The sequence below is a fragment of the Aethina tumida genome, chromosome 1 (assembly GCF_024364675.1).
Source record: "Aethina tumida isolate Nest 87 chromosome 1, icAetTumi1.1, whole genome shotgun sequence".
In the NCBI taxonomy this organism is placed as follows: domain Eukaryota; kingdom Metazoa; phylum Arthropoda; class Insecta; order Coleoptera; family Nitidulidae; genus Aethina; species Aethina tumida.
Window position 1 is genome coordinate 44,449,068 of NC_065435.1, and position 22,467 is coordinate 44,471,534.

The window sequence follows — 22,467 nt, forward strand, 5'->3', positions numbered from 1 at the left end:
ATACTGTTTGTTAAGTATATCATCCATATAATATGTTAATAATTCAAATTTGGGTATTTCTTCATATTTTAAATTAAAATATTTAAAACATTAAACATTGGCATACATGCAATACAAAAATCGTTGATTCATTAGTTGGCCCTACTGACAAACATGACTCGACAGGCATAAAGTTGACAGTCCGGTTAGGAGAATATTTTTCATTATATTTTGCTTAGAAATACGGTGAGTAAAAATGTCTACTTTGGAAGATAAGTCCATATGGGAAGAAGGAGATGAGACCTTGGCAGAAGAAGTTCTCCGCTGGTCCACAGACGAAATTGTGAGCCGTACAAGATTGCTGGACAATGAAATCAAAATAATGAAGAGCGAAGTCTTAAGAATCAACCACGAGCTCCAGGCGCAAACAGAGAAGATCAAAGAAAACACCGAGAAAATCAAGGTGAACAAGACTTTGCCTTATTTGGTATCGAATGTCATAGAGCTACTCGATGTTGATCCTCAAGAAGAAGAGGAAGATGGAGCCGTTGTTGATCTCGATTCACAAAGAAAGGGTAAGTGTGCTGTGGTTAAAACGTCAACCCGCCAGACCTACTTCCTGCCTGTGATTGGATTGGTGGATGAAGAGAAACTGAAGCCAGGTGATCTAGTTGGCGTAAACAAAGACTCCTATCTCATTCTGGAGACTTTGCCTGCAGAATATGATGCTAGAGTAAAGGCCATGGAAGTAGATGAGAGGCCAACAGAGCAGTATTCTGATATTGGTGGGTTGGACAAACAAATCCAAGAACTGATTGAAGCTGTGGTTCTTCCCATGACACACAAGGAAAAGTTTGTGAACCTTGGTATTCACCCACCAAAAGGAGTTTTACTCTATGGTCCTCCTGGTACTGGCAAAACTCTCTTGGCCAGAGCTTGTGCTGCACAAACTAAATCCACATTCTTGAAGTTGGCTGGTCCACAACTTGTGCAAATGTTCATTGGTGATGGTGCCAAGCTGGTTAGAGATGCATTTGCTTTAGCTAAAGAAAAAGCTCCAGCTATCATTTTCATTGATGAACTTGATGCTATTGGTACCAAGAGATTTGATTCTGAAAAGGCTGGTGATCGTGAGGTTCAGCGTACTATGTTGGAGTTGTTGAACCAGTTGGATGGATTCAGCTCCACTGCTGACATTAAAGTAATTGCAGCTACAAACCGTGTAGACATTCTAGATCCAGCTTTGCTTAGATCTGGCCGTTTGGATAGGAAAATTGAATTCCCTCATCCAAATGAGGAAGCAAGGTAAATTATAATACCTTTATTTGATTGTAAATAATCTTTAACATCTCATTTAATATTTAGGGCTAGGATCATGCAGATTCACTCTAGGAAAATGACTGTAAATCCAGATGTGAACTTTGAAGAATTGGCAAGATCCACTGATGATTTCAATGGTGCCCAATGCAAAGCTGTTTGTGTTGAAGCTGGTATGATAGCTTTAAGAAGGAATGCCACTGCTGTTACCCATGAAGACTACATGGATGCCATCATGGAAGTACAAGCGAAGAAGAAGGCAAACTTGAATTACTATGCTTAGATTTGTAAATTTAGTTGTAATGTTAGTTAAAAGAGAATTACCTTTAATTTTTGTATGATGTTCAAATTTTCGTTTTTGAAATAAAAAAACTATTTAATTTAACACATTTATTTACATAAACCTATAACTAATACTACAATAAATCTTCATCTAACAAATATTTTCCTAGATGTCCCTCCCTAAACGCTTTGATCATAGTTCTAGCAGCTGAATCAAAATCAGGTTTTAATACATATTCATTTAAATGGTTCCTCACTTTAAGTGTTTTCTTAGAATTCAAACTGATTTGAGCTAAAACTTCTAGTATATTATCAGATGCTTCTTTCAGGTTAAAGTATTTCACGTAATTAAAATATTTATGAAGATTCAACCAGAATAGGAGGTAATCAGCTATTATTCTTTCTCCAACTAAATGATCTTGAATTGTTGCACATAAAGCTAACTTTAATCCAGCTTCAATATTAGTAATGTTTGGTGTTAAAATGCCTGGAGTGTCCAACATGTAAAATAAAGGATTGTCACACATTTTTATTTTGTTCATTACACTTCTAGTTATTCCTGGATTAGCCCCAACAGCAGCAGCTTTTGGTTTATGCAAGTGATTTACTCTCAGCATGTTTATTAAAGATGATTTACCCACATTTGGAACTCCAATAATCATCATACAGTAATCATCTTCCCCAGTTCTGTTGTATCGGTCAGAATTTCTTATGAGATCTTTGGCTAATGGAAAAATTTTACTTAATCCTTTACATTTTTCATTTTTACAGTTTGTAAATACAACATTCTCATACTCATGCTTCAACTTTTGTTTGATATTCTCTTGATATTTCTTTTCTATCAGATCCATTTTATTTAAAACCAAAATGTGTGGTTTTATACCACTTATAGTGTGTTTAAAGTCTGTATTTCTTCCGGAAAATGGTATTCTAGCATCGTGAACCTCAACAATGCAATCAACACTTCTCAATTTTTGTTGCATTTGTTTCAAACCTCTTCCCATGTGACCGGGAAACCACCTTAACACATCTTTGTCTATTACCTTAAAGGCACTTCGGAAAGTTTCTGCAGCTAATTTTTGCGTCATTGTATCGTGTGCTTAAAATTGTACTTAGCCACTAAGCAGTTTCATGTTGAGGTTATGGATTTGTTTTGGTTTTGAAAATGCTAATAATGTATGAATCTTTAAATCACTACTAATGAAATAATTGATAAAAATAGTTTTTTAAAGAGTTTCTTATACATTATTTTGAAAATACCACTCTTGAAAATAAAATTTAATATGGTATCTATAAATTTAAAACAAGACAATAAAACAAAACAGTAGGAAACAATTATCAAAGTAAATGATTTTAATAAATATTCCCCATATTTTTTTTAATAAATTTAATTTTTTGCTTATATTAATAATTTTTGAAATTTCCGCTTAATTGACAAATTAATGTTTATATGTTGGCCAACCTTATAAATAGACGCGATAGACCCGCGCCATTTTGTCCCTCTCTTGTAGCCGGTGTTTGTTGTGTTCGTCTAGAAGAAAATATGGTAAGTCTGTTACGACTATTTTATAAACAAACATTACAGCCTCATTTAACTGAAACGCGTAACAATTTGTCGTAATATGATAAAAAAAGATTGGTTAAATGAAGGTGACATTATTATGACACCGGCGGTGAGTTTACCTTTGGATGAAAATATTATAAAATTTCAGAGTCGGGGAAGATCTGAAACCACCACGAAAGTGTTTGTGGGCAGCTTACCCCCAAATGTCACCACCGAGGACCTCAGAAGCTTATTCGAGCCCTACGGCGCCATCGCGGAATGCGATATTTCAAATCGATGTGGATTTCTCCACCTCGAAGATCAGGACCTGGCCATGAAAGCGATACAGGATCTGAACGGCATGGAATTCATGGGCGGCAAGATTTCCGTCGAGAAAGGCAGAGTTAAACCGCGACGATCGGGCGGCGGTGGTGGTGGTGGCCCCATGAGGGGCGGCAAAGAACGCGGCGGTCCGTACGCACGAGGCGGTGGTGCCGGAGGTGGTGGTGACTTCCGTGGCGGTTCAAGAAATGGTTTCGGTGGCAGGGGAGAATATCCTGGTTATTCAGGAGACAGGTTCGGAGGCTATGACAGACCACCACAAAGAGGAGGTTTTGATAGAGGTGGATATGGAGGTGATAGAAGAGGTGGTGGAGGTGGATATGAAGACAGAAGAGGAGGTGGCGGCGGAGGCGTCGGATATGGCGGCGACAGAGGTTTTCCTGCCCTAGCTGGGTATGGTGGTAAGTGAATACGAATGTTACAATTTAAATAACAATATTAAAAAACCTAGCTAGCAATTGCAACACTAGTCTGTCTTTCAAGGTAAAGGTGTTGAGTTTGGAATTGCACAGAATTGTATGTGTATATGTGTGTATGTTCAGGCATGGATATTTTTCACACATGTGCTGAGACAGTTGTGTGTTTTTCTTCATTCTGTTTTTTTTTTGTGCATGATATACCTATGACCTATTTAAAAGAATAATAAGATATCCCTGACTGTTTATTCATAAATAGATTTTGTAGCTCAAAAGTTGAATGTTAAAGAACCCTATGCATGCCATAAAAATTGTTTTCTGTCTCCCAATCAACACTTATTAGTGATGGGAACTCTTGAATAATTATTAAACGAATATTCGGAGCTATCTAATGCATTCATTTGAATTATTTTCGTACTATGTACTATTTTTATATCACACAATGATGTGATAGTTTGGGAGTTATGATTTATCAAATGTAAATTCTTAATTATACTTAAATAATTTTGTATGTTCAATAGTTCCCATAATAATTTTAGGCAGTGCAGTGTGATAAAATTGACATTCTCGTTCATCAGATCAGAAAATCAAGTAAACCACCAATTATTATAAAATTTTAAAAAGTTTGTATAATTCTTGTCTAATGCTCTGGTTCGGTGAACATTTTAAAAATACTGGTTATCTGATATTGTTGAATATCTTGTTAAGAAGAAACCTTATATAGATAGACAAAATAATTTTTATGACACGTGTAGCTTTTCGTTGTCTATCATTTGAATTATTATTCCGTAAAATCGAGTTATAAATAAAAAGTTGCAGGGGTATAACCATCTTCAATGGGCCACACTGTATATAGAATTGTTATTTAATGTAAGTTCTTGTTATTGATGCTAGCGCTGTTGGGTATAGACAAATAAATGTCCCATGAAATTAATTTATGGTATTAAATGAAGTTTGTTTAAATTCAGAGCGCCACTACGACGATCGTCAGGGCGGTGGCTTCCCCGACGACCGACGGGGTGGTGTGTATGACCGTCGTCCCGTCGGTGGTGAGGTGCCGGGTGTGCGTGGTAGCGGTGACTTGTTCAGTCGTCGCGACCAAGGACCCCCGGTCGGTCCCAAGCAAGGCGCCGGTGTCGGCGGATATGGAGACCGCAGCAGCGTCGGCTACGGTGACCGAGGTGCTGTCGGCGGTGGCGGCGGTTACGGCGCACCAAGCGGGGGTGGCAGTTACAACGGTTATGGTGGTGGATACGGCGCTAGTGCCAACGGCGGATACGGACAGTCCACTGGAACCGGCGGTTACGGTGCCGCGTCGCAGGTATGACTTGTTGTGTTGTTAATCTGGGATAACTTGCATGTTTACGATGAATTTGTTACGCAGGGAGGATACGGTGACGCCCGGGGAGGATATGGTGGTGGTTCCGCCAGCAACTATGGTTCTGGTGGCGCCGGCTACGTAGACAGCTACGGATCTGGGGGCGGTGGTGTGGGTCGTGCATACGACACCGCCTATCCCCCGTTGCCGCAACAAAGAGGTGGTGGAGGGTAAGTGTCAAAAGTCCAATGAAATTTTGTGAACAACCGAGATCGCCGAGCCAATACGACAGAAATTATCGAATAAGCGGATGTTACAACGTTTTCAAATGCTCTATTTAATTATGTTTTTTTGTCCAGTACAACAGAATAAATATAGTTATAGAAGGAGGTTGAAAGTACATCAGGAATATAGTATTTCCCATAAGAGTAGTACATGCGTTTTGCGATACGGAATGATAATTTGTAAATGTACATTATGAAACGTTTTAAAAACCCTGTTGCATACTCTGGCATTACCGAATATGTTGCTTTAAAATTGGTCGACGCGTTCTTGTAAACAGTACAATCAGAATACTAGTGAATTCATTCCAAAATACAACTTATCCACTCGGATAAGAGGCATTTTAGATTGAGCGTTCTCGAAAGGAATGAAACAATTGACACAAACAATGGGTTTTAAGGCAAGATATTGAAACGTTTACGTCTGCAAGCGTGAAAGTCATAATCGATCGTTGGACGAGTTGTATTATTTACGATTGTTCAATTCTTATTTGTAGTTTTGCGAGCGGCGGCGCCCCAGGCGGTCCCCGTAGAGACATGGCCCCCGGAAGAAGGTTCTAAGAATGGTGTTAACAAGTTAGATGCCCGTTGCGTGTTGTCCTATACCCTACTGCGGTTGCGCACGCGGCTTTCTTTGACACATCGGCAAATTAATTTACGTGAAACAATCATGGTTATACATTGTTGCGTCGCACAGTCAAGTTTTATTTAGGAAAAGCACATTATGTGTTTGCAGTTGCAAGTGGATCGTTGCTCATTTTTGTACCTAGCCATTATACAGGGTGTTTTAAAATGTACACTATTGCTGATTTCTCCTGTATGTTACTAGTAGTTTATCGGGTGAATTAGTAAATTAGTAGCATTTTTTACATTGTTTATAGCGGCGGAAACTGATTAATTTATTACTCATAATATGTTTGAGTTATTTGTAGATATATACTATTTTTTAAGGTAAACACCCTGTATATTTTTATGATTAAACGTATAAAAATTAATTGTGAATGAATGTTGTTGATATTATGTCGTATTAATTTTGACATAAATAAAGTTAAGAGTAATTGAGTTTTGGTGTTTGTAGTTATGAGTTTTCGTTTGACTCGTTCTCCACGTAGAGGTATATGCGTTTACATAAACCACATTCGGTTTCGCAAGGAGATTTATCCAATTTGACGTTCAGATAGTTGATGAATCAAAAAACTTGCGGAATGTTGGCGCCATTGTAGTCGGTGTAAGAAATGCTCCTGGTTTGTTAATTTAACCTAGCCTCTATAGTAATGAATTGAGCAATAGTCGTAGACTATATAATACCCTTTATATGGTACTTTTTATTTGACGGACTTTTATTGGATACATTTTTATTAATTTTGGAATTATGTAAGTTTTCTTTATTGTCGATGTAATTTGTGAATTTTGACATTCACATATTTTTTATACAATAAATTGTGCAGTAAATGCAATACACGTTACGTCGTTTTACTGAAAAGCAATTAAAAAAAAACTATTGAGGAAGTTCTAACTTGTAAGTTAATAAATGCGTCGTTGCATTATCCTAATTACAACAGGAATCAAAGTTTTCAAGAAATTTAATTTACTAGCAAAAATTAAAAGCAAATTTTTGCAAAACGATTTAGAAACTAAATTGATTTCGTTTGTATAAACTTTATTGAACACTTTGTTTCCTTTATTTCGATTAATTCGGTTTCGATCTAATCTGGACCAGTTGAAATTGATTGTCACAGTTATCGAATTTCAATTCTACAGTATATTCTGCAAATTATTACTGCGTGAATAGTTTGTTAAATGTTTTTTGTTTGTTTTCAGAATTAGTTATATTTTACAGTTTTTGGCTGTGATTTTCAGGAGGGACATTAATGGAAATAATGCGTCTTGTATATATACGAATAGTCGATCACTTAGCACAAATCATTTACATTTATACCATGTTTCATGGTTTGCACAAATTCGGAATGAACTGTTTCCCATTTGTTTCACATCAGTTCATGTATTAACATTAGTTTGAGGAAACCACGGCATTCATGAAACAGCGCAATTAGCAGTTGCTATTATTTTGCACGTCACAAGCAATTCTATAAAACTGGCGCACTGTTTAAAAACAGAACTAAAAACAAATTTTAATTTTTGGTGGGGGATTATCTAATTTTCATCGCAATCACTTAAGGACGTCGTATAACAAATGAACGTTATGTCGATGAGAAAATTTAAGACCGATCAATTTGTTGCTGTTTATCGTAATCATTGTGCGTTTTTATTAGCAACAAAATACGTTTCGCATTCTTGCGCTTAAGCCTTTTTGGTCAACATTAAAGGCTTGTAGAATTTCGAATGGACGACGTATCAAGATAAGCCACAGTGCATGCGCCTCGATTTGTAGTAATCGAACAGTTTGCGGAAGAGAGCTATAGTCAAGAATCCAATGATGCTATGCGGACGAGAGTCTCGGCTGTTGCGAAAATATGCGGATATCACATCACCAACAACTAGGTATGTTTATATCTTAATGAATTTTTAGGATAAGGTTTGAATACAAATGAATGTTTCGGCATTGCACCGCTTTACAAAAAGCGTTAACAGGTTTAATGTTTATAACACAGACATTCTGCAATAATGTATATACGCCGTTGATTGTTTAACAAAATTTTTAAGCGACTATTGTTAAAAAGTATTAAAGCGAAGTAAGCGATCTTAAATATGAAATACGACAGATTCAAGAGCTCTAATTTTAGGATATTCGCCAGATCGTTGTTGTAATTTGAGTGTAATACAGTTTTTTTGATATATTCTCTCTTTTATAGGTCTGGAAAGCTATACTGAATTATGGAATTGATTCATCCATGAGACCTCACACTCAATGTGTTCAATTCAAGACTGAATCCTTAATGTACTCTTTATTCGAGATTCCAGGTAATAAAAAAGATTGAAATGTTATTTATTTTTTTTTTTTACTTTGGTGAAATATTATACATAATGTATATTATTTTTGCAGAGGAATAGATGTAAGAAACAATCACAGCTTCAATTAATTGTATTGTTTTGAGGAAATAAAGTATTTTTTATAATAAGTTTTTTAATTAAATTGAGGGATGTGGGAAGTAGGTTAATTAAATAAAATTCAGTGATACATTTTTTAGTATATTAGCATGCACTAAACATCAAAAATATATAATATTAGCATCCTAGTATAGCATGCTATACAATTAAATATATATTATGTTAAACTAGAATGATACATATTAGTACAATGGTTTCAAATTGATAAGCTATAAGCTGCCCCCTTGCTCATACGTTTAAAGTTATAAACTGTGAATATTGAATGCCATTCACTCTATGATCAGTTAAGATCACGTACAAATAACATTGAATATTCGCGGTTTAAACCCCAAATTTATGTTTACATTTAACAAATACATCTCTAGTATTTTGTATACAAAAAGTAAAATTTCAAAAACTATGTCTTCTAAAATATTACATATACAAATTTTAAAATTTAACAATATAGAAAATATTGGAACAAAAAATAAGTGGTCTCTTGTAAAAGAATGCAGAGTTGTCGGTAAATCAAGATTGTAAAGACCGTTGTCGTAGAGTCAGTTGGACATTGGATTGAAAGTAAAATCAACGCCGACCTTCATCAAACAATTACAATTCAAATACGGAATGGTACCCATGTCGAAGTGTTCGTCAGTTAATGGCATCAAATCTTTGAAGAGCATCCTGAAAAATAATCAAACAATAAGAATCGACGTGTTCAGATTAGTATTTTTGTTTGTTACTCACAGGATGTTCTTGTGTGCGACAACGTGGACCCTGGGAATTGGAAAACCGTTGAAGGGACTAGCCACAGGCAACGTGTAAGCCCCCATGTCTTCGAACACCAGCCAATCACCTTCCTTCATATCCGGAAGCAAGATTTGTTCGACGACTTGGTCCAGTCCGTCGCAAGTTGGTCCCCAGATGCTGCTCATGTATAACGGTGTGTCGTACTCCTTCAATGTCTTCGGTACAACAACTTGGTGGTCGTACAAAATGCAATTGAAACTACCGTAGACGCCGTCATTGATGTAATACATGCGACGATCGACCACTTCGCCAGTGCTGGAAATGCTGCTGACGTTTCTAATGGAATGAATGTTGCAGGCCAAAGTGTAGGCGGAGCTGACATAGAAACGACCTGGTTCCGCAATCACCTGTAAATATTTTAAAGTCAGACATCGATTCACTTTGCGGGTCAAGCGTGCTACCAACCTGTATTTCCGGATCCGGAAAGTAATGGTCCAATGCGTTGTTGATGATATTGGCGATCTCGTCGATGGACGAGTATTTACCGCCAGGGTATCCGCCGCCAATATCCAACAGATTGAATTGGAAACCGATGCTCTGGGCGACTTCGAAAACTCCCTTGGACGCGGCAATGGCCCGGCTGAAAACGGCCGGTTCACGACATCCGGATCCGACGTGGAAGCTGACCCCAATGACGTTGACGCCAAGGCTTTTTGCTTTGCGCAGCAGCGCTGGCGCCTCGGTAACGGGGTCGCAACCGAACTTCATGCCCAATGGGCATTGGGCTTCGGCGGCGTCGCAACGGATGCGGATTACCATTCTGAAAGTGTTTTTAGTAAATAATTGGCATTTACAAGCTATTGATTGGTCCTTACTTGGCATCGGGATGATATAATTTGACCTTTTCCAGTTCTAGTTCGTTATCGAATGTCATTGTGTGGACTCCCACTTCAGCGGCGTATTTAATGTGGCTCTTCATCTTGGCCGGATTCGCGAAAATGATGCGCTTGGCGTCAACGCCCAAGGACATCACCTTTATGATTTCCGCCTTGGATGCACAGTCGAAGCTCGTACCCAATTCAGCGAGCACTTCCAAGACGGTTAGGCTATCGTTACATTTGACGGCGTAGTGTGGAATGACTCTAGGTAACGTGGCTTTCCAAATTTTATGCTTGCGAACGATGTCTCCGATGTCGCAAACATAAAACGCATCTTCTTGATCCAGGGTTGCGATGTCTTTGATCACCGACCAAACGTTGGTTTCGGCATCGAGGACGTGTACGCGTTCTTCGTTAATGTTATTGTATTTCATTTTGTACCGTTTAATATAGAGATGTTATTGTTAAATATAAGTAAAGTTGTACGTAGTAAGCAAGGAGGCAGCCCGTGCTCAGGCTTGGACAGGTTTATGTGTTTTCGTTTAGTTAAGCGGGTAGATGGTCAGAATGTGTCGGTCAGCTAGCAGCACCAGGGCGGTTCCCCGTTCAAGAAGATTTTCCAATTGTAAGGAAGGACCTCGCTCAGTCTAGCTGGGGAAGCTTCGTCTATCTTACAACCCTACAAACACGAACAAATATTTATTAAGTGCTTTCTACAAAACCTGTGTATTATGTAAAACGTTTTCAAGTACACAACAGCAACTTTGAACTTGAATACGGTTTGTACACATACAAAATGTGTCAAGTAAGCAATCCACAGCACAATTACCAACAGTCAGTAGCTCATGATTTTAATGTAACTAATGGTTTGTACGTTTTTTAACGTAGAAATATTAGAGTAAAATGGACATATGTAGGTTTGGTACGACAGCAGACATTTTCAGAAGTTTGAAACTGAAGAAATATGTTTGACATGTTGAACATACAATGATAAAATATGTTAAATATTGTTATTATTTATTAGGATTAAGTTATCAATACAGATTAGTTTAATCTCAAATCCTTTTCAAGTTAATGAACGATTATAGAAAGTAAAACCTAAAGAAATGTGTTTTATGATTTTAAATATATGATTATGAAATATATTTAAATGTTCATAATATTAATTATAGTTGACTGAGCCTTTTATTATCAGAATTTTTTTAATTACTCGACGTTTTCGATTAGTTTAATCACCAATCGTTTCAAGCGAATGAACGACTAGAGATTAAACTAATCGAGACGTCATGTAATTAAAAGTTTGTCAGAGGATGTATCAGTCGATCTTAATGATCTATTAGAATCAGAATAATATTATTGTGTTCCATGCTAGTACAGTTGTCAAGTCTAGACTTGAAAATGTAATAAAATTACATACAATGTTGAAACAATTGGCAAGTTAAAGTCCATTATTCAATAACATTGGTAACATTCCAAGTGAGAATTTCTTGCTTTGTATGCATTTCAACACTGGTCTTATCACTGGAAATATGAAAAATTACATTTTCTAGGAGAAATGTTTTCTGAGATTTACCATTTAATGCACATATTGCGTGATTTTATACATTAATTCATAAGAAATCTCGATTAATTCTTGTTTACAATAATTTTTTATTGTGTTGTTTATCAAGCTGGTCAGCAAGTCTAATTAAGAAACGAACAATAAAACACAATGAATCTTGGGAATGTTAAAAATATTGCGATTTAAACAATTTGACGTCAATTGAGTTGGTGTTTATGGTAAAGTGTGCTAAACTGGAGGATCGATGAACACATTCAAGGTTGGTGAGAATTGTGTTAAAAAAATGTAAACAAAATAATTTAGTATAACAATTTCCTGTCATTAAATAATTGGACCTGTTTTTGATTTGGGTTCCCAAATATTTTTGTGTGAAAATTTTGATTGTTGTTCCACAAGAATTTAAACACTGATATTTGATGGTCGTACAATGGTTTATCACATTTACTTATTAATCATCAACTTAAACAATGAGATTTCCAATAAACTTGACCAATTGTCAGATAAGGTGTGACTAAGAATTTATTCAAAATAGTACCATAGAACTACTTCCTGACTAAATACAAAAACGGATACCTTGAACCGATGTACACGTCGAAGTTGAAATTCATTTAAACACATTCACAAAACTTATTTGAAGCGGTGTACAACCATCAGGCCGACACCAAACCAAGAACGAGAAAGAACGGCGTCCGGAGAGTTTTAAAATCGCACACCGGGATGATAATGTGGAGTTGGTGTGATGGTCTGTATTTTTTCTGATAAAGCACCCCCTCCAGACGGCTCTAATCTGTGATCTTCAACCTATGACAGCGATCATGTGGATGTATAGTCAATGAATTATTATCTTGAACTAGAACCCTGTCATGTGCTTCGGCTCATTAGGTCAATACACTAGATAACGGGAATGGCACGAGGAACGACCCATTTTCATTGTCACGGGGGGTCGCATTTCTAATCTGGGTTCATGAAATTTTGTCGAATGTTTCGCTGGTTTTGTGCTATCGATTTTTTTTTATTGGTTTTAAAGCGAGTGCTTTGTGTGGTGGTATCTTTGTAGGCCAAGTAGACTTGTGGAGACACTTTATATGAACAATATCCGTAGACTGGTCAGTGATTATATTAGATTCTTTTATTAATATTTATTAAATTATGGATTTATGTACAAAATACCGAACTTTATGTCGGGAAATATGGCTATTATACAAATAGATCAGTGCTAATTTGGTTAAAACTGGTTTTCATTATCAATCTAGCATGTAAATATGGCAGGTTCCTGATAATTTTTGAAACATTGTTGCTGATTAAACACGGTAACCCAATCGACCATCATAAAATAAACAATATGTGTCCTCTAAAAATAGTCAAAAAATTGTAAAATCTTGTTTACTATAGTACAATTAATGAATACTATTTGTTTAATAATTTAACAACTTGTTTACAAAACCGACAATGCATATCAGTACAAAGTTTACAGTAATTTAGAAGAATCACACACGAATATTTTAATTCATTTTGAGAAGTAGTAAACAACATGCGAATAATCATTTATAGACCAACCAGTGTTGGAAATAAATTTTAATTCCGGAATATACGTCTTACGAATCCATTCAGAATCGATCCAGCGGTTACGCAATATTAAATCATTTCGCTAGCACGTGTTTACGTCGCCACCCTGTCAACAGCTAATGAGCTATTACGTACGTTGCCGGACTAAAATAAATAAAGAAAATTTTTATGCGGAATATTCCAGGCAGGGTTATAATTGACTACTTTACCGCCTGCTGTTTATCTGAAAAAATTAACACGCGAAATTTGTACAATAAACTCAGGATTTATCTCTCATAATTGAATCATAAGCGAATTTAAATAGCGCTTGTTGCTAATGTTAAATAATTTTCAAGGACTGTTTAGATACGTTAACTCGTTCAATACAATTAAATTAGGTTGATTAAAATAAATTATTTATGGTTGCGATAAAGCGATACAAAATTTGAAACTGTTTCCAGTCAGATAAAAGTTAGTTAGTTTCAGGAAAATGGCAATAAACACGTGTGTGGGGAAATACAAAATTTTATTAAGAAAACGTATTAAAAATAAATAACGCATCACAACGACTAATTATTAACGGTCTGTTCGATCTTTTCGAGCAACAATTCGATTCTTCCTTTCATGACAGGCTGTCCTTTTTTGGTCTTCTGGCTGAGCTTCTTGTACTTCTCGGCCTTTTTCTTTTTGTACTCCTCTATGGCTTTCTGTTTCTCCTCTTTCACTTTGGCCTCCTCCTCCTTTTTCTTACGTTTCTCTTCCTGTATTCGTTGGAATTCGAGATGGGCCTTTTTGAACGCCCTGTTCTTTCTGCCTTTGGCGTTTTTCGGAGCCGCCTCGGTCGCGTCAACGTTCGCGCTCTCTTCGTCCACGTTTTTGTTTAGGTTGTTTTCGTTTTCCTCGTTAACGTTGGCGGCTTCGGTTTCGTCGTCGCTTCTGTCTTGCTCGTAGATTTTCTGGACGTCCAGTTTGGGTTCGTCTTCCTTCAGGTTGCGGTAATATCCTCGTAACACCGCCTTCTTTCTTTTTTCCTCCCATTGTTGCAGCTTGTACTTTTTACTGTACTTTTGGAGCCTCCATAACTTTTTGTCGAAGGGTTTTTTCTCGGGTTTTTCATCGGTTTTTGCTTGTTTAGTTTTGGGAGATTTTTTAACAGTTTCAGTTTTGGAAGAATCCTCCTCCTTTGAGTCAGTCTTTAGGAAAAAATTCGAGCCGTTTAAGCTGGGCTTTAGGAATTGTTTGTTATCGTTATTTTTGTTTTTAAATGACTTGTTTTGCTTGTTTTTTGCTTTAAAATCGGGTTTGGATTTGCTAAAGAAAGTGTCCTTCCGCTTGAAGGGTCTGTCAGGGGCTACTCTATTTTTCACCATTATTATAGGGAGTCAACAACCTGAAATATGAAATAAAGCGTGCTATGAATATAATCACGTTTATTATTTTATAAACAAACCATAAAACAGTATTAGCGACTATGGAAGAAATCAATTGGGTAAATTTAATGATTTTTTACTAACTAAAAGTTCATAATTTTGCTTTATAACATTTGATTCGCAAGAAGTTTAGCCTACATTATGTACCTTGCCTTCTACAAATTTGGCGACATTTTTTGAATTATATCACATCAAATAAAATTAGTGATAACTTGTTAGTCATACCTAGAACATTTACATCCTACATGTAGATATAGTATCTAACAACATAGTTTAATTTTACCTTTAACATTTGATACAGATACTTACACGAAATTCTAACTGATTAGATATCAACATAATAAATTATATTTTAATTGTTTTATATCATTTATGGTTAAAACTATGGTTGGTTGGTTAATCTGGAAATATTTTTGGTACGAACTGGTTTTAAATTAGATTGCACCATGAGACTTCATTTGTATTGTTGCATTAATATGTTTCTGGTATGACATACTTTCAAATATAAAACAATGAATGCAATTTAAACAATTTAAGTTGAAATAGTGATAACCTATAGCTAGTCTTAACGACTCATTATAAGGCCAATTTTAGATATTTCTGGTCTAAAGATTAGTAATTGGGAAATGACTGACTCACAACTTCTCTATCTTGCCAACAATTAATTTTAGATTAATGACAAATTGATTTCTTCGATTTATAATAACAAATAACATTGAAAATGGCACGCTTTATTTCACTCTTGGTCAATTTTATATAACAGGTTGAAAAAAATAAGTTAAATTTAAACAACCGTGCGCACAAGATGATTTCGTGACTGAAATGTAAATGAACGCGAAAAAATTATAACCCCCAAAAATAGTTAAAATAAAATCAATGCCGAATGATTCAATGAGATTGTAGAGGACAAGGTCGACATCAGGATAAGGTTCCTTTTGGGTAAGGGGTATTTTAGTATTGTAACGAAACGATAAGACACGTCGGACAACAGAAAAATAGATATTAAATTTAAATTGCGAATCTCACACGATGTCGTTGAGCAATAATGCAAAAATAGCCCTTGACCCTTTTGATGACACTCACCTTAGGAAGCCACCCTTTGGGCTGGTTAGAGGTTTTTGGCGGAATCTTGAGTTTTTGGATAAACGGGTGTGTAAAAAACACGTAGTGCCTTTGTCAAACGGATGAACTCAACTTAATTATGTAGCACTGGGAATCCACCATGCCGACACGGAAAACACGACTTGTCGAAAGAGCGAAACAGCCGTTCGACAAATTTAGCGACTGCCACTGGCGCCTTTTGCGGCGTGTTCTGGAATTTCTCAACAATCGATTTCGAATTGTCACGTGGACGATTTAGTGAAGATCCCTGTTTTATCTACTTCGTATGTATCTGTGGGAAGTTTCAAATTTAAATTTAAAAATGTATCATTAGTAACACTAGTTTCCCTTTTCCATAGTAAAATTTTATATTGAAATTGAAAATATTAATGGTTTTTTTTAAGTTACACGTTGCTTTTTCTTAAAGATCTCCACGAAGATATATATGTATAAAACCGGAATACATGATGGCATACATTGAGTATTAACTAAAATTAGATTCATCTGTTACATAGTACACAAAATAATAGTGGAAAAAACAATAAAAGTTATAGGTATTGACATCCAATTCAAGTAGTACAATTCATATTTTTAATGTAAACTAGTCACAATGAATTAGGTTAGGTATCACATCAAGTGGTGTTTGTAATTTTTTATTTATAAATATATAGAAATGAATGTTTTATCATTTATAGTTAACACCCGTATAAATGTAAAATGTTACCCTGACAATTTTTTGTTTATTAAATTCCTCAGACAATTTTAATTATGGTACCATCAAAAGATAATAATCTCTATTTAAAACATTTTTTGTATTTTTTATTGTTTATTAGTTTACAATTTTTAAAATACTTTAATTTCACAATCACCACAGCTAATTTTCTAGTATATTTTATATTATCGTCGATTATTTCCTACATCTTGGTACTACTTTGATTCGACCATTTAACTAATCAAGAATCCCGAAACTGTCGTAATATGGTAATAAATGTTCCATGTGTTTTCTGTACCTTTCATTATTGTAAGCATGATACCTGAATCCTTCTCGACTGGGGTCCTTTATGATGTTCTCGAACGAGGCATCAGCTCTGTTAGCATCTGCTTTAACAAATGCTAGAACAGTAGCTGCTCCCATAAGTCCTAAAAAATCATATTATTGAATGAGTTTGTGTACGTAAAAATACCAATATTTACCATAAAATGCTCGATAGTTGTAATCTTTCTTGAACTGCTCCCTCGTTGGTACTCGCTCCAGGGAGTACTGTAGTTTAGCAAGAGTTGCAATTAACTGGGCATAGTAATGATCAAGAATTGCCTCGATGCTGTCGCATTTAACTTGTATCTTCGTACTGGTTGCTATGAAGTAGTGCAAGTCAATAGCTGGACTAGTAAAAATATTCATTTGAAAGTCAATCTGAAATTAAAACGAGATTAAATTGTGAATACATGATCTAACAACAAGTTACAAATTTTATGTCTCGGAGTTTTCCGTTGGGGTGATAGGCGAACATCATGTTATTAACCCAAAGATCGCCGTGGTTTAGCACATGGAATCCTCCGAGTCTGCGTTTCTGTGCGTGAAATCCTCGTTCCAAAGCTTCGTCGCCAAGAGCTTGCAATTTGTAACCATATTTTTCGTATCCTAACAAAGTAACAGTGGATATGGTGATGGTATTTTAGTGGTGAAAGATTAATTACCAGGCCATCTAGAGCATGCGTCAATAAGGGCAGCATATCCTGCTGATACCCAATCTCTGACGAGTTGATTGTTTGCATACAATCCCTCATTGTAGTGTTTAACCAAAGATGGGTCCTAAAATTATTGTTACAGTCTTTGTTTAATTTCAAATAAAACATTTCTCACCTTTTCGTACATAATCACCGATCCGGCATGCATCTTGGCCATTTTTTCCACAACCCTGAAGCAGTGTTCCAAATCGAAACCAATGTGGCGGGGCAGAACGTCGTAACCAGATTTCGTGAGGTCTTCCAATACCAAGACAGCATGTGGCTCTAAAGTTGCGTAAAGACATCTTGAACACATGGTGAAGTCTTCGTCTGAAATTTTGTTACATTTATATTTGCCATTTGGAATATTTACTTGGCAACGCACCCAATACTTCATAAATGGCTGGAAAAGTTTTCGTGAACATTTCTTGTTCTTTTTCGAAAATGTGTAGTGATTTTGCGATGTCCTGTTTGACTCCTCCATCTTCGTTACCACATTTGACGATCACCGAAATACAATCTTTTTTTCCTCTAAAATTATTGGTATAATTCAAATTTCTTTGTAGTCTGTATTTTATACTTTACGTTCTCTTGCACTGGAAAGTAACTGAAGTTCTGAAAAGGTCACTGGTGTAATTTTCTCCAGCTGCTACTGCATCTTTTGTAGTGAAACTTATTATTTGTATGTCGTTGTTGTTGAAAAATGTTCTGAGACTAGTTTCGAAAAGTTCTTTGGATATCCATTCGGGAATCTTCATTGTTTAAGGTGGCTGGTTACTCACGGCTTATTGTCACATAAGTAAAATAATTAGATAAAGTTTTAATAGTAAATTTAATGCCATCACCATAATTTTAAAATAACTGTCGGCAATAGATTTAAAATTAACTTTAAAAAAATTAAAAATGCTCCGAAACAATCAAATTTACATTATTCATCATTGATCAGATATTTTAAATAAATCATATTACCTATAAACGTGGGTACATCAAGAAGCATGATGGATAGTTAGAAAAAACAAATTTCTCACCTTTTGAAAACAAAGTCGTTGCTTATTTCTAGTCCTACATCTTCTTTGTAATGTTAACACAATTAGGAGACATATAATTAGGATAATATAAATTATTTTAACCAACGCCATTAATAAAGCCTATTCGAACAATTAGTCACAAACACGAATTCTGCGTTTTTGTTTTACCTGTTACCACAAAAATCATATACTCAAATAAAATTTTCTGATGATCGTTGGTATTTATTATATATGGTTCGTGACATTTCGTTTTGCATTGCGTTATTAGTTGATTGATTGGTAATTATATTCGGTGAGCCTGGAGAAAAAATTATATCTTTAGGATAATTGGATCTGTGAAAATAGTAATTTTCCGGACTGATTTGTTGGCGGACAGGATGCAATTCCAAATTAAGTACCACGTTTAAATTTTTAGTATTTTTTCAAAGTTTGGAATATTACGTGTCGTTTAAATATAGGTAGATAATTAGATCGATTTTGTCATTCTTCCTGTTGATAAAAATATAGGATTGTTTGTTGACTCAATGGTTTTGTTTTATCATTTACTAGATAATTAGTTATGTGCTTTCTAATATTAAATATTTGAACATATAATAGATATGTGAATATAATAAAAAACAACATAATATTTAGATGTGTGTAATATTTACATAATTAACATTTTCACAATTAGACAAAAGATTAAGTATATGATTTATTTATCTAAAGTATATATTTAATCTTTTATTACTGCTATATTTTATTTTACATAAAAATTGAGTTAATATATGTAGAATAGAGAGATGAACACAATTGTTTATATACAGTACATTTGTACAAACTAAAACTAGTTCTCACTATGAGATTAAGCAAGTAAAATATTCAAAAAGTTATAAATTATTCACATTCTGAATATTACAATAATGATCAGTGGTTATTTGGCTATTGTCATTCTAGATAACTTGAACGTTGTCGTCTTCTTTCGGGAAGAAGTCAGGGTCTCCAGTGATGTGCATTATAGCTCTGCAACCGATAGTGTGAAATGATTACATGCACGTGCATGATAATAATAGTAATCTTACCGTTTGTAGTATTTATTAAAGTTATCATAACAACGAAATAATTGGTCAAATAATAGTATTGTGAGAGACATATTTGACACTGTGTTATTAAGAACTGACTTCACTTTCCAAACATATGTTTTGTGACGTGGAAGCACCGATTACAAACAAACTCGACGGACTGACACAATTCCACTGTTGTGCGTGCTTCCGTTTTTATTAGTTCTTTTACTAACTCATTTTTAATTGGTCAAATTGTTTTGAATTATTATTAAAGATCGTAGTGTTGTCTTGTCGTCTGCACTTTTCCGGTTTTTTTCAAATATTTAAACATAGAAAACATTAGTGCATAAATGGTGTTATATGCAACCCATTTAATGACACTATTGTATTTTAAATTATGTCTATGCTTTTCCTCTGTTGTTTTCTACATTTCGAATAGTGGGTTTTAATAATACAAGTTTAAATGCTTTTATTTACTATATTTTTGTCTATAATTTATAGAAATTTAATTACAAAAATTTATTTTGTATTCAAATATTAATATACATAATATTATTACTTTGTTTTTAATAATTTAAGTACCATTAATAGATAGAATAGAGTAAAATATATAATAAAATTATTCATAAAATTCAGGATAGCTTCTAAATTGTTCCGAAGGTTCTATGTCTGATTCCTCAAATCGTTGCTGTTGTTCGGCATCCACATCCCTACTGTTATATTCCACACTTTGTTTCGACTCCCCTTCATTATCTAGTGTGTTAAAACCTCTATTAATTTTGCTGAATTCTCCGTCGCTCTCCTGACTATTGGGAATTTCATCGTTTAGGTATGGAATTCTTAAGTTCCTTTGGCTTCGAAATTTTGGGGATGGGTCATAGATAACGTATTTCTAAAATTTGGACACTAATAACGGTTGGTTTCATAAAAACAAATGCACTATCTTACCGAATTACACTCGGCCGCCGAACAAGTATATTCCAGTCCACTGGCACTGCAATGACAAGTGGTGCAGCTATCCAATCTAAATTTTGAATACGGTTTGCATTTTGTGGCAACTGTGAAAAAAAATCTGCCTTTAGTTTTTCTAATAGTTTTTTATTTTTATTTTGAAAAATACCCTCGGTGAGATTCGAACTCGACGTTAATGATTAAGGAAAATTGAATAAATAAAAAAGTGACAGCGGTGGGATTCGAACCCACGCCCTTTCGGACTGGTGCCTAAAACCAGCGCCTTAGACCGCTCGGCCACGCTGCCTTACATTTGAAACGTATCCGAAGATCAATAATAACACAGCATTAAATTTAAATTGTTTTCCCAGAAATGTATACGGTAAAATAGATATGAACTTCAAAGTATTATTAGATAACTACAAAAAATAATATTCCTTCATTTATTTACTCATATTCATAATTATTATTAATATTTCACTATTGTCTAATTATTACAATTAATACATGTTTTATTTATTTAATGTTATTGTTATAATTTTTTTCTCAGCATATCTAGACATCTCGATTACATAAGTATAGATACAGAAATCGCTAAAAAATCCTTTTGATAGATTCAATCAATATTCAATCTTGTTTTTAAATCATTCTACTTGTTTGAATATACAGGAGAAGTGTTAGATCATGACTTGCTAGGAAAAAAATCGGTTTATCAATATTTAGAGTTATCAAATAAACTAGAAAATAAGTATGAATATGGGTGGCTAAGTAATGAACGTTCTCATACGTATATCAGGAACTACCAATTAAATAGGTGAAGAAACAATTTTATTAATAAAATTAGCCCTGAAAAAACTTGGAAGATGTAATCGTAGTCAAACACTGACAAAGATAAAACTCTGTAACTTCAATTTGGCTTCACAAAAGTCTAGGAAATAAATTTCAATAGACGAACTTTTCTTTGATCTGCCATTTATATTTTATAAATTTTTATGTCAAATGATGATCACTCCTGTCCTTTCAAGTATTTTTCAAAATAATATAAGCTCTATTAAATTATTGCTTAAATATAATGCCTAAACACAAACAGTGATCAAAATCCACAGGAAGGTTAACAACTGAATTGGGTATTACTTCCAAAAATTTGACGATGAATATTGTCAAGAAGTTCGACTATAAATTTAAATATATTTATTGTAATATTATTTATTATTAAATTAATTAAATTCAAAATTAAATTCCACTTTTAATAACATTTTATAAAATCAATAACACTGATAATATTAAAGATATACCTCAACGCAAGTTATCAACTAAAAATGTTTAATAATTACCAACCGCGCCTAAATTCATCATACACAATTAATCTTAATTTATTAAACGGTACAATGAGACGTTCAAAGGCAAGGATGTAAGAGCTAAGCTCACCTGCAATTGTAATATAGGCGCAAAACAATAACACGGACACAATTGCGAACTTCATGGTTCCTAAGTTTTCAGCCGACTGCAAAATGCGTTCCTTTATGTCGCCTAGTTAGCACCGCAAAAGGAAACAACCCGACATGAAACAATTTCCGTTGCTTATCTGAATTTCTCCACATTATGGGATCGGTTTGATGCAGTTCGCACAAAATTTATCCACGACATCAAAGAAATTATCCAGTTATTCTCAGGGTACCGGTTAAATTTACTTAAACTAAAATTGAAATTTGTTTTTGTGATTTTTTTTTTGAGTCATGGTTTATTGCTTTGGCGGATGTTGCTGAGGTTATCGAAACATTTTTGCATTGTTTTCCTGTACTGATTACATGTATCTGTATCAATTTAACAATAGAATGATTTACATATTAACAAATAATACTAATTCAATTAATAGATTTTTCTCGAAATATAATATATATATATATATATATATATATATATATA

General features: G+C 34.6%; 7 protein-coding genes, 1 long non-coding RNA gene and 1 other non-coding gene across 12 annotated transcripts; 2 read left to right on the top strand and 7 right to left on the bottom strand.

Moving 5' to 3' along the window:
• The first annotated feature begins 152 nt into the window (after nucleotides 1-152).
• LOC109609169 (26S proteasome regulatory subunit 6A-B) lies at nucleotides 153-1,681 on the top strand. The gene is made up of 2 exons (XM_020025797.2): nucleotides 153-1,284; nucleotides 1,345-1,681. Exons 1-2 carry the CDS (start codon nucleotides 236-238, stop codon nucleotides 1,577-1,579), a joined length of 1,284 nt encoding a protein of 427 aa, XP_019881356.1. The 5' UTR covers nucleotides 153-235; the 3' UTR covers nucleotides 1,580-1,681.
• Nucleotides 1,672-2,765, bottom strand: LOC109609171 (mitochondrial GTPase 1). The gene has a single exon (XM_020025799.2). The coding sequence runs from the start codon at nucleotides 2,664-2,666 to the stop codon at nucleotides 1,713-1,715; it is 954 nt and encodes a 317-aa protein (XP_019881358.1). The 5' UTR covers nucleotides 2,667-2,765; the 3' UTR covers nucleotides 1,672-1,712.
• A 296-nt stretch (nucleotides 2,766-3,061) lies between these two features.
• Nucleotides 3,062-9,125, top strand: LOC109609180 (TATA-binding protein-associated factor 2N). Of its 3 annotated transcripts, XR_007548850.1 has the most exons (6): nucleotides 3,062-3,124; nucleotides 3,291-3,864; nucleotides 4,848-5,200; nucleotides 5,264-5,427; nucleotides 8,292-8,400; nucleotides 8,483-9,125. XR_007548850.1 is itself a non-coding variant. In XM_049970668.1 (5 exons), exons 1-5 carry the CDS (start codon nucleotides 3,122-3,124, stop codon nucleotides 8,308-8,310), a joined length of 1,113 nt encoding a protein of 370 aa, XP_049826625.1. In that variant the 5' UTR covers nucleotides 3,062-3,121; the 3' UTR covers nucleotides 8,311-8,558. The 3 variants fall into 3 exon arrangements, 2 of the variants coding, with proteins under 2 accessions (XP_049826625.1, XP_049826624.1); XM_049970668.1 differs by having other exon boundaries at nucleotides 8,292-8,558; XM_049970667.1 differs by lacking the exons at nucleotides 8,292-8,400; nucleotides 8,483-9,125 and adding an exon at nucleotides 5,976-6,939.
• LOC109609176 (ornithine decarboxylase 1) lies at nucleotides 8,616-15,975 on the bottom strand. Of its 2 annotated transcripts, none has more exons than XM_020025807.2 (5): nucleotides 15,774-15,975; nucleotides 10,152-10,833; nucleotides 9,742-10,096; nucleotides 9,274-9,683; nucleotides 8,616-9,210 (listed from the first exon to the last, which is right to left on the bottom strand). In XM_020025807.2, exons 2-5 carry the CDS (start codon nucleotides 10,586-10,588, stop codon nucleotides 9,084-9,086), a joined length of 1,329 nt encoding a protein of 442 aa, XP_019881366.1. In that variant the 5' UTR covers nucleotides 10,589-10,833; nucleotides 15,774-15,975; the 3' UTR covers nucleotides 8,616-9,083. The 2 variants fall into 2 exon arrangements, with proteins under 2 accessions (XP_019881366.1, XP_019881367.1); XM_020025808.2 differs by lacking the exon at nucleotides 15,774-15,975 and adding an exon at nucleotides 12,289-12,443.
• On the bottom strand, nucleotides 13,830-14,630 carry LOC109609125 (thyroid transcription factor 1-associated protein 26 homolog). The gene has a single exon (XM_020025739.1). The coding sequence runs from the start codon at nucleotides 14,628-14,630 to the stop codon at nucleotides 13,830-13,832; it is 801 nt and encodes a 266-aa protein (XP_019881298.1).
• A 609-nt stretch (nucleotides 15,976-16,584) lies between the features above and the next one.
• LOC109609126 (uncharacterized) lies at nucleotides 16,585-18,705 on the bottom strand. The gene is made up of 7 exons (XM_049961484.1): nucleotides 18,105-18,705; nucleotides 17,905-18,050; nucleotides 17,656-17,849; nucleotides 17,490-17,604; nucleotides 17,258-17,433; nucleotides 16,986-17,205; nucleotides 16,585-16,931 (listed from the first exon to the last, which is right to left on the bottom strand). Exons 1-7 carry the CDS (start codon nucleotides 18,275-18,277, stop codon nucleotides 16,741-16,743), a joined length of 1,215 nt encoding a protein of 404 aa, XP_049817441.1. The 5' UTR covers nucleotides 18,278-18,705; the 3' UTR covers nucleotides 16,585-16,740.
• Nucleotides 18,706-19,170: 465 nt separating this feature from the next.
• LOC109609160 (uncharacterized) lies at nucleotides 19,171-19,911 on the bottom strand. Its single transcript, XR_002192349.2, has 2 exons — nucleotides 19,609-19,911; nucleotides 19,171-19,549 (listed from the first exon to the last, which is right to left on the bottom strand). It is a non-coding gene; the product is annotated as an uncharacterized LOC109609160 (long non-coding RNA).
• Nucleotides 19,912-20,054: 143 nt separating this feature from the next.
• Nucleotides 20,055-22,114, bottom strand: LOC109609159 (uncharacterized). Its single transcript, XM_020025780.2, has 3 exons — nucleotides 21,970-22,114; nucleotides 20,539-20,648; nucleotides 20,055-20,482 (listed from the first exon to the last, which is right to left on the bottom strand). The coding sequence occupies exons 1-3, from the start codon at nucleotides 22,022-22,024 to the stop codon at nucleotides 20,210-20,212; spliced, it is 438 nt and encodes a 145-aa protein (XP_019881339.1). The 5' UTR covers nucleotides 22,025-22,114; the 3' UTR covers nucleotides 20,055-20,209.
• On the bottom strand, nucleotides 20,769-20,848 carry Trnal-uag (transfer RNA leucine (anticodon UAG)). The gene has a single exon. It is a non-coding gene; the product is annotated as a tRNA-Leu (tRNA).
• Nucleotides 22,115-22,467: the final 353 nt, after the last annotated feature.

What these genes read in the sequence shown, in the direction of transcription:
- LOC109609169 (XM_020025797.2), top strand. Translation starts at nt 236, where the DNA reads ATGTCTACTTTGGAAGATAAGTCCATATGGGAAGAAGGAGATGAGACC. An exon ending in CATCCAAATGAGGAAGCAAG is followed by an intron (nt 1,285 to 1,344) that starts GTAAATTATAAT and finishes TTTAATATTTAG; the next exon opens with GGCTAGGATCATGCAGATTC.
- LOC109609171 (XM_020025799.2), bottom strand. Translation starts at nt 2,666, where the DNA reads ATGACGCAAAAATTAGCTGCAGAAACTTTCCGAAGTGCCTTTAAGGTA.
- LOC109609180 (XM_049970667.1), top strand. An exon ending in TGCCCTAGCTGGGTATGGTG is followed by an intron (nt 3,865 to 4,847) that starts GTAAGTGAATAC and finishes GTTTAAATTCAG; the next exon opens with AGCGCCACTACGACGATCGT. An exon ending in CAACAAAGAGGTGGTGGAGG is followed by an intron (nt 5,428 to 5,975) that starts GTAAGTGTCAAA and finishes TCTTATTTGTAG; the next exon opens with TTTTGCGAGCGGCGGCGCCC.
- LOC109609176 (XM_020025807.2), bottom strand. Translation starts at nt 10,588, where the DNA reads ATGAAATACAATAACATTAACGAAGAACGCGTACACGTCCTCGATGCC. An exon ending in TTCCGGATCCGGAAATACAG is followed by an intron (nt 9,684 to 9,741) that starts GTTGGTAGCACG and finishes AAATATTTACAG; the next exon opens with GTGATTGCGGAACCAGGTCG. An exon ending in GTCGCACACAAGAACATCCT is followed by an intron (nt 9,211 to 9,273) that starts GTGAGTAACAAA and finishes ATTATTTTTCAG; the next exon opens with GATGCTCTTCAAAGATTTGA.
- LOC109609125 (XM_020025739.1), bottom strand. Translation starts at nt 14,630, where the DNA reads ATGGTGAAAAATAGAGTAGCCCCTGACAGACCCTTCAAGCGGAAGGAC.
- LOC109609126 (XM_049961484.1), bottom strand. Translation starts at nt 18,277, where the DNA reads ATGAAGATTCCCGAATGGATATCCAAAGAACTTTTCGAAACTAGTCTC. An exon ending in AGCCATTTATGAAGTATTGG is followed by an intron (nt 17,850 to 17,904) that starts GTGCGTTGCCAA and finishes ACAAAATTTCAG; the next exon opens with ACGAAGACTTCACCATGTGT. An exon ending in CGGTGATTATGTACGAAAAG is followed by an intron (nt 17,605 to 17,655) that starts GTGAGAAATGTT and finishes CAATAATTTTAG; the next exon opens with GACCCATCTTTGGTTAAACA.
- LOC109609159 (XM_020025780.2), bottom strand. Translation starts at nt 22,024, where the DNA reads ATGAAGTTCGCAATTGTGTCCGTGTTATTGTTTTGCGCCTATATTACA. An exon ending in CGCCTATATTACAATTGCAG is followed by an intron (nt 20,649 to 21,969) that starts GTGAGCTTAGCT and finishes TTTTTTTCACAG; the next exon opens with TTGCCACAAAATGCAAACCG. An exon ending in CGGCGGCCGAGTGTAATTCG is followed by an intron (nt 20,483 to 20,538) that starts GTAAGATAGTGC and finishes TCCAAATTTTAG; the next exon opens with AAATACGTTATCTATGACCC.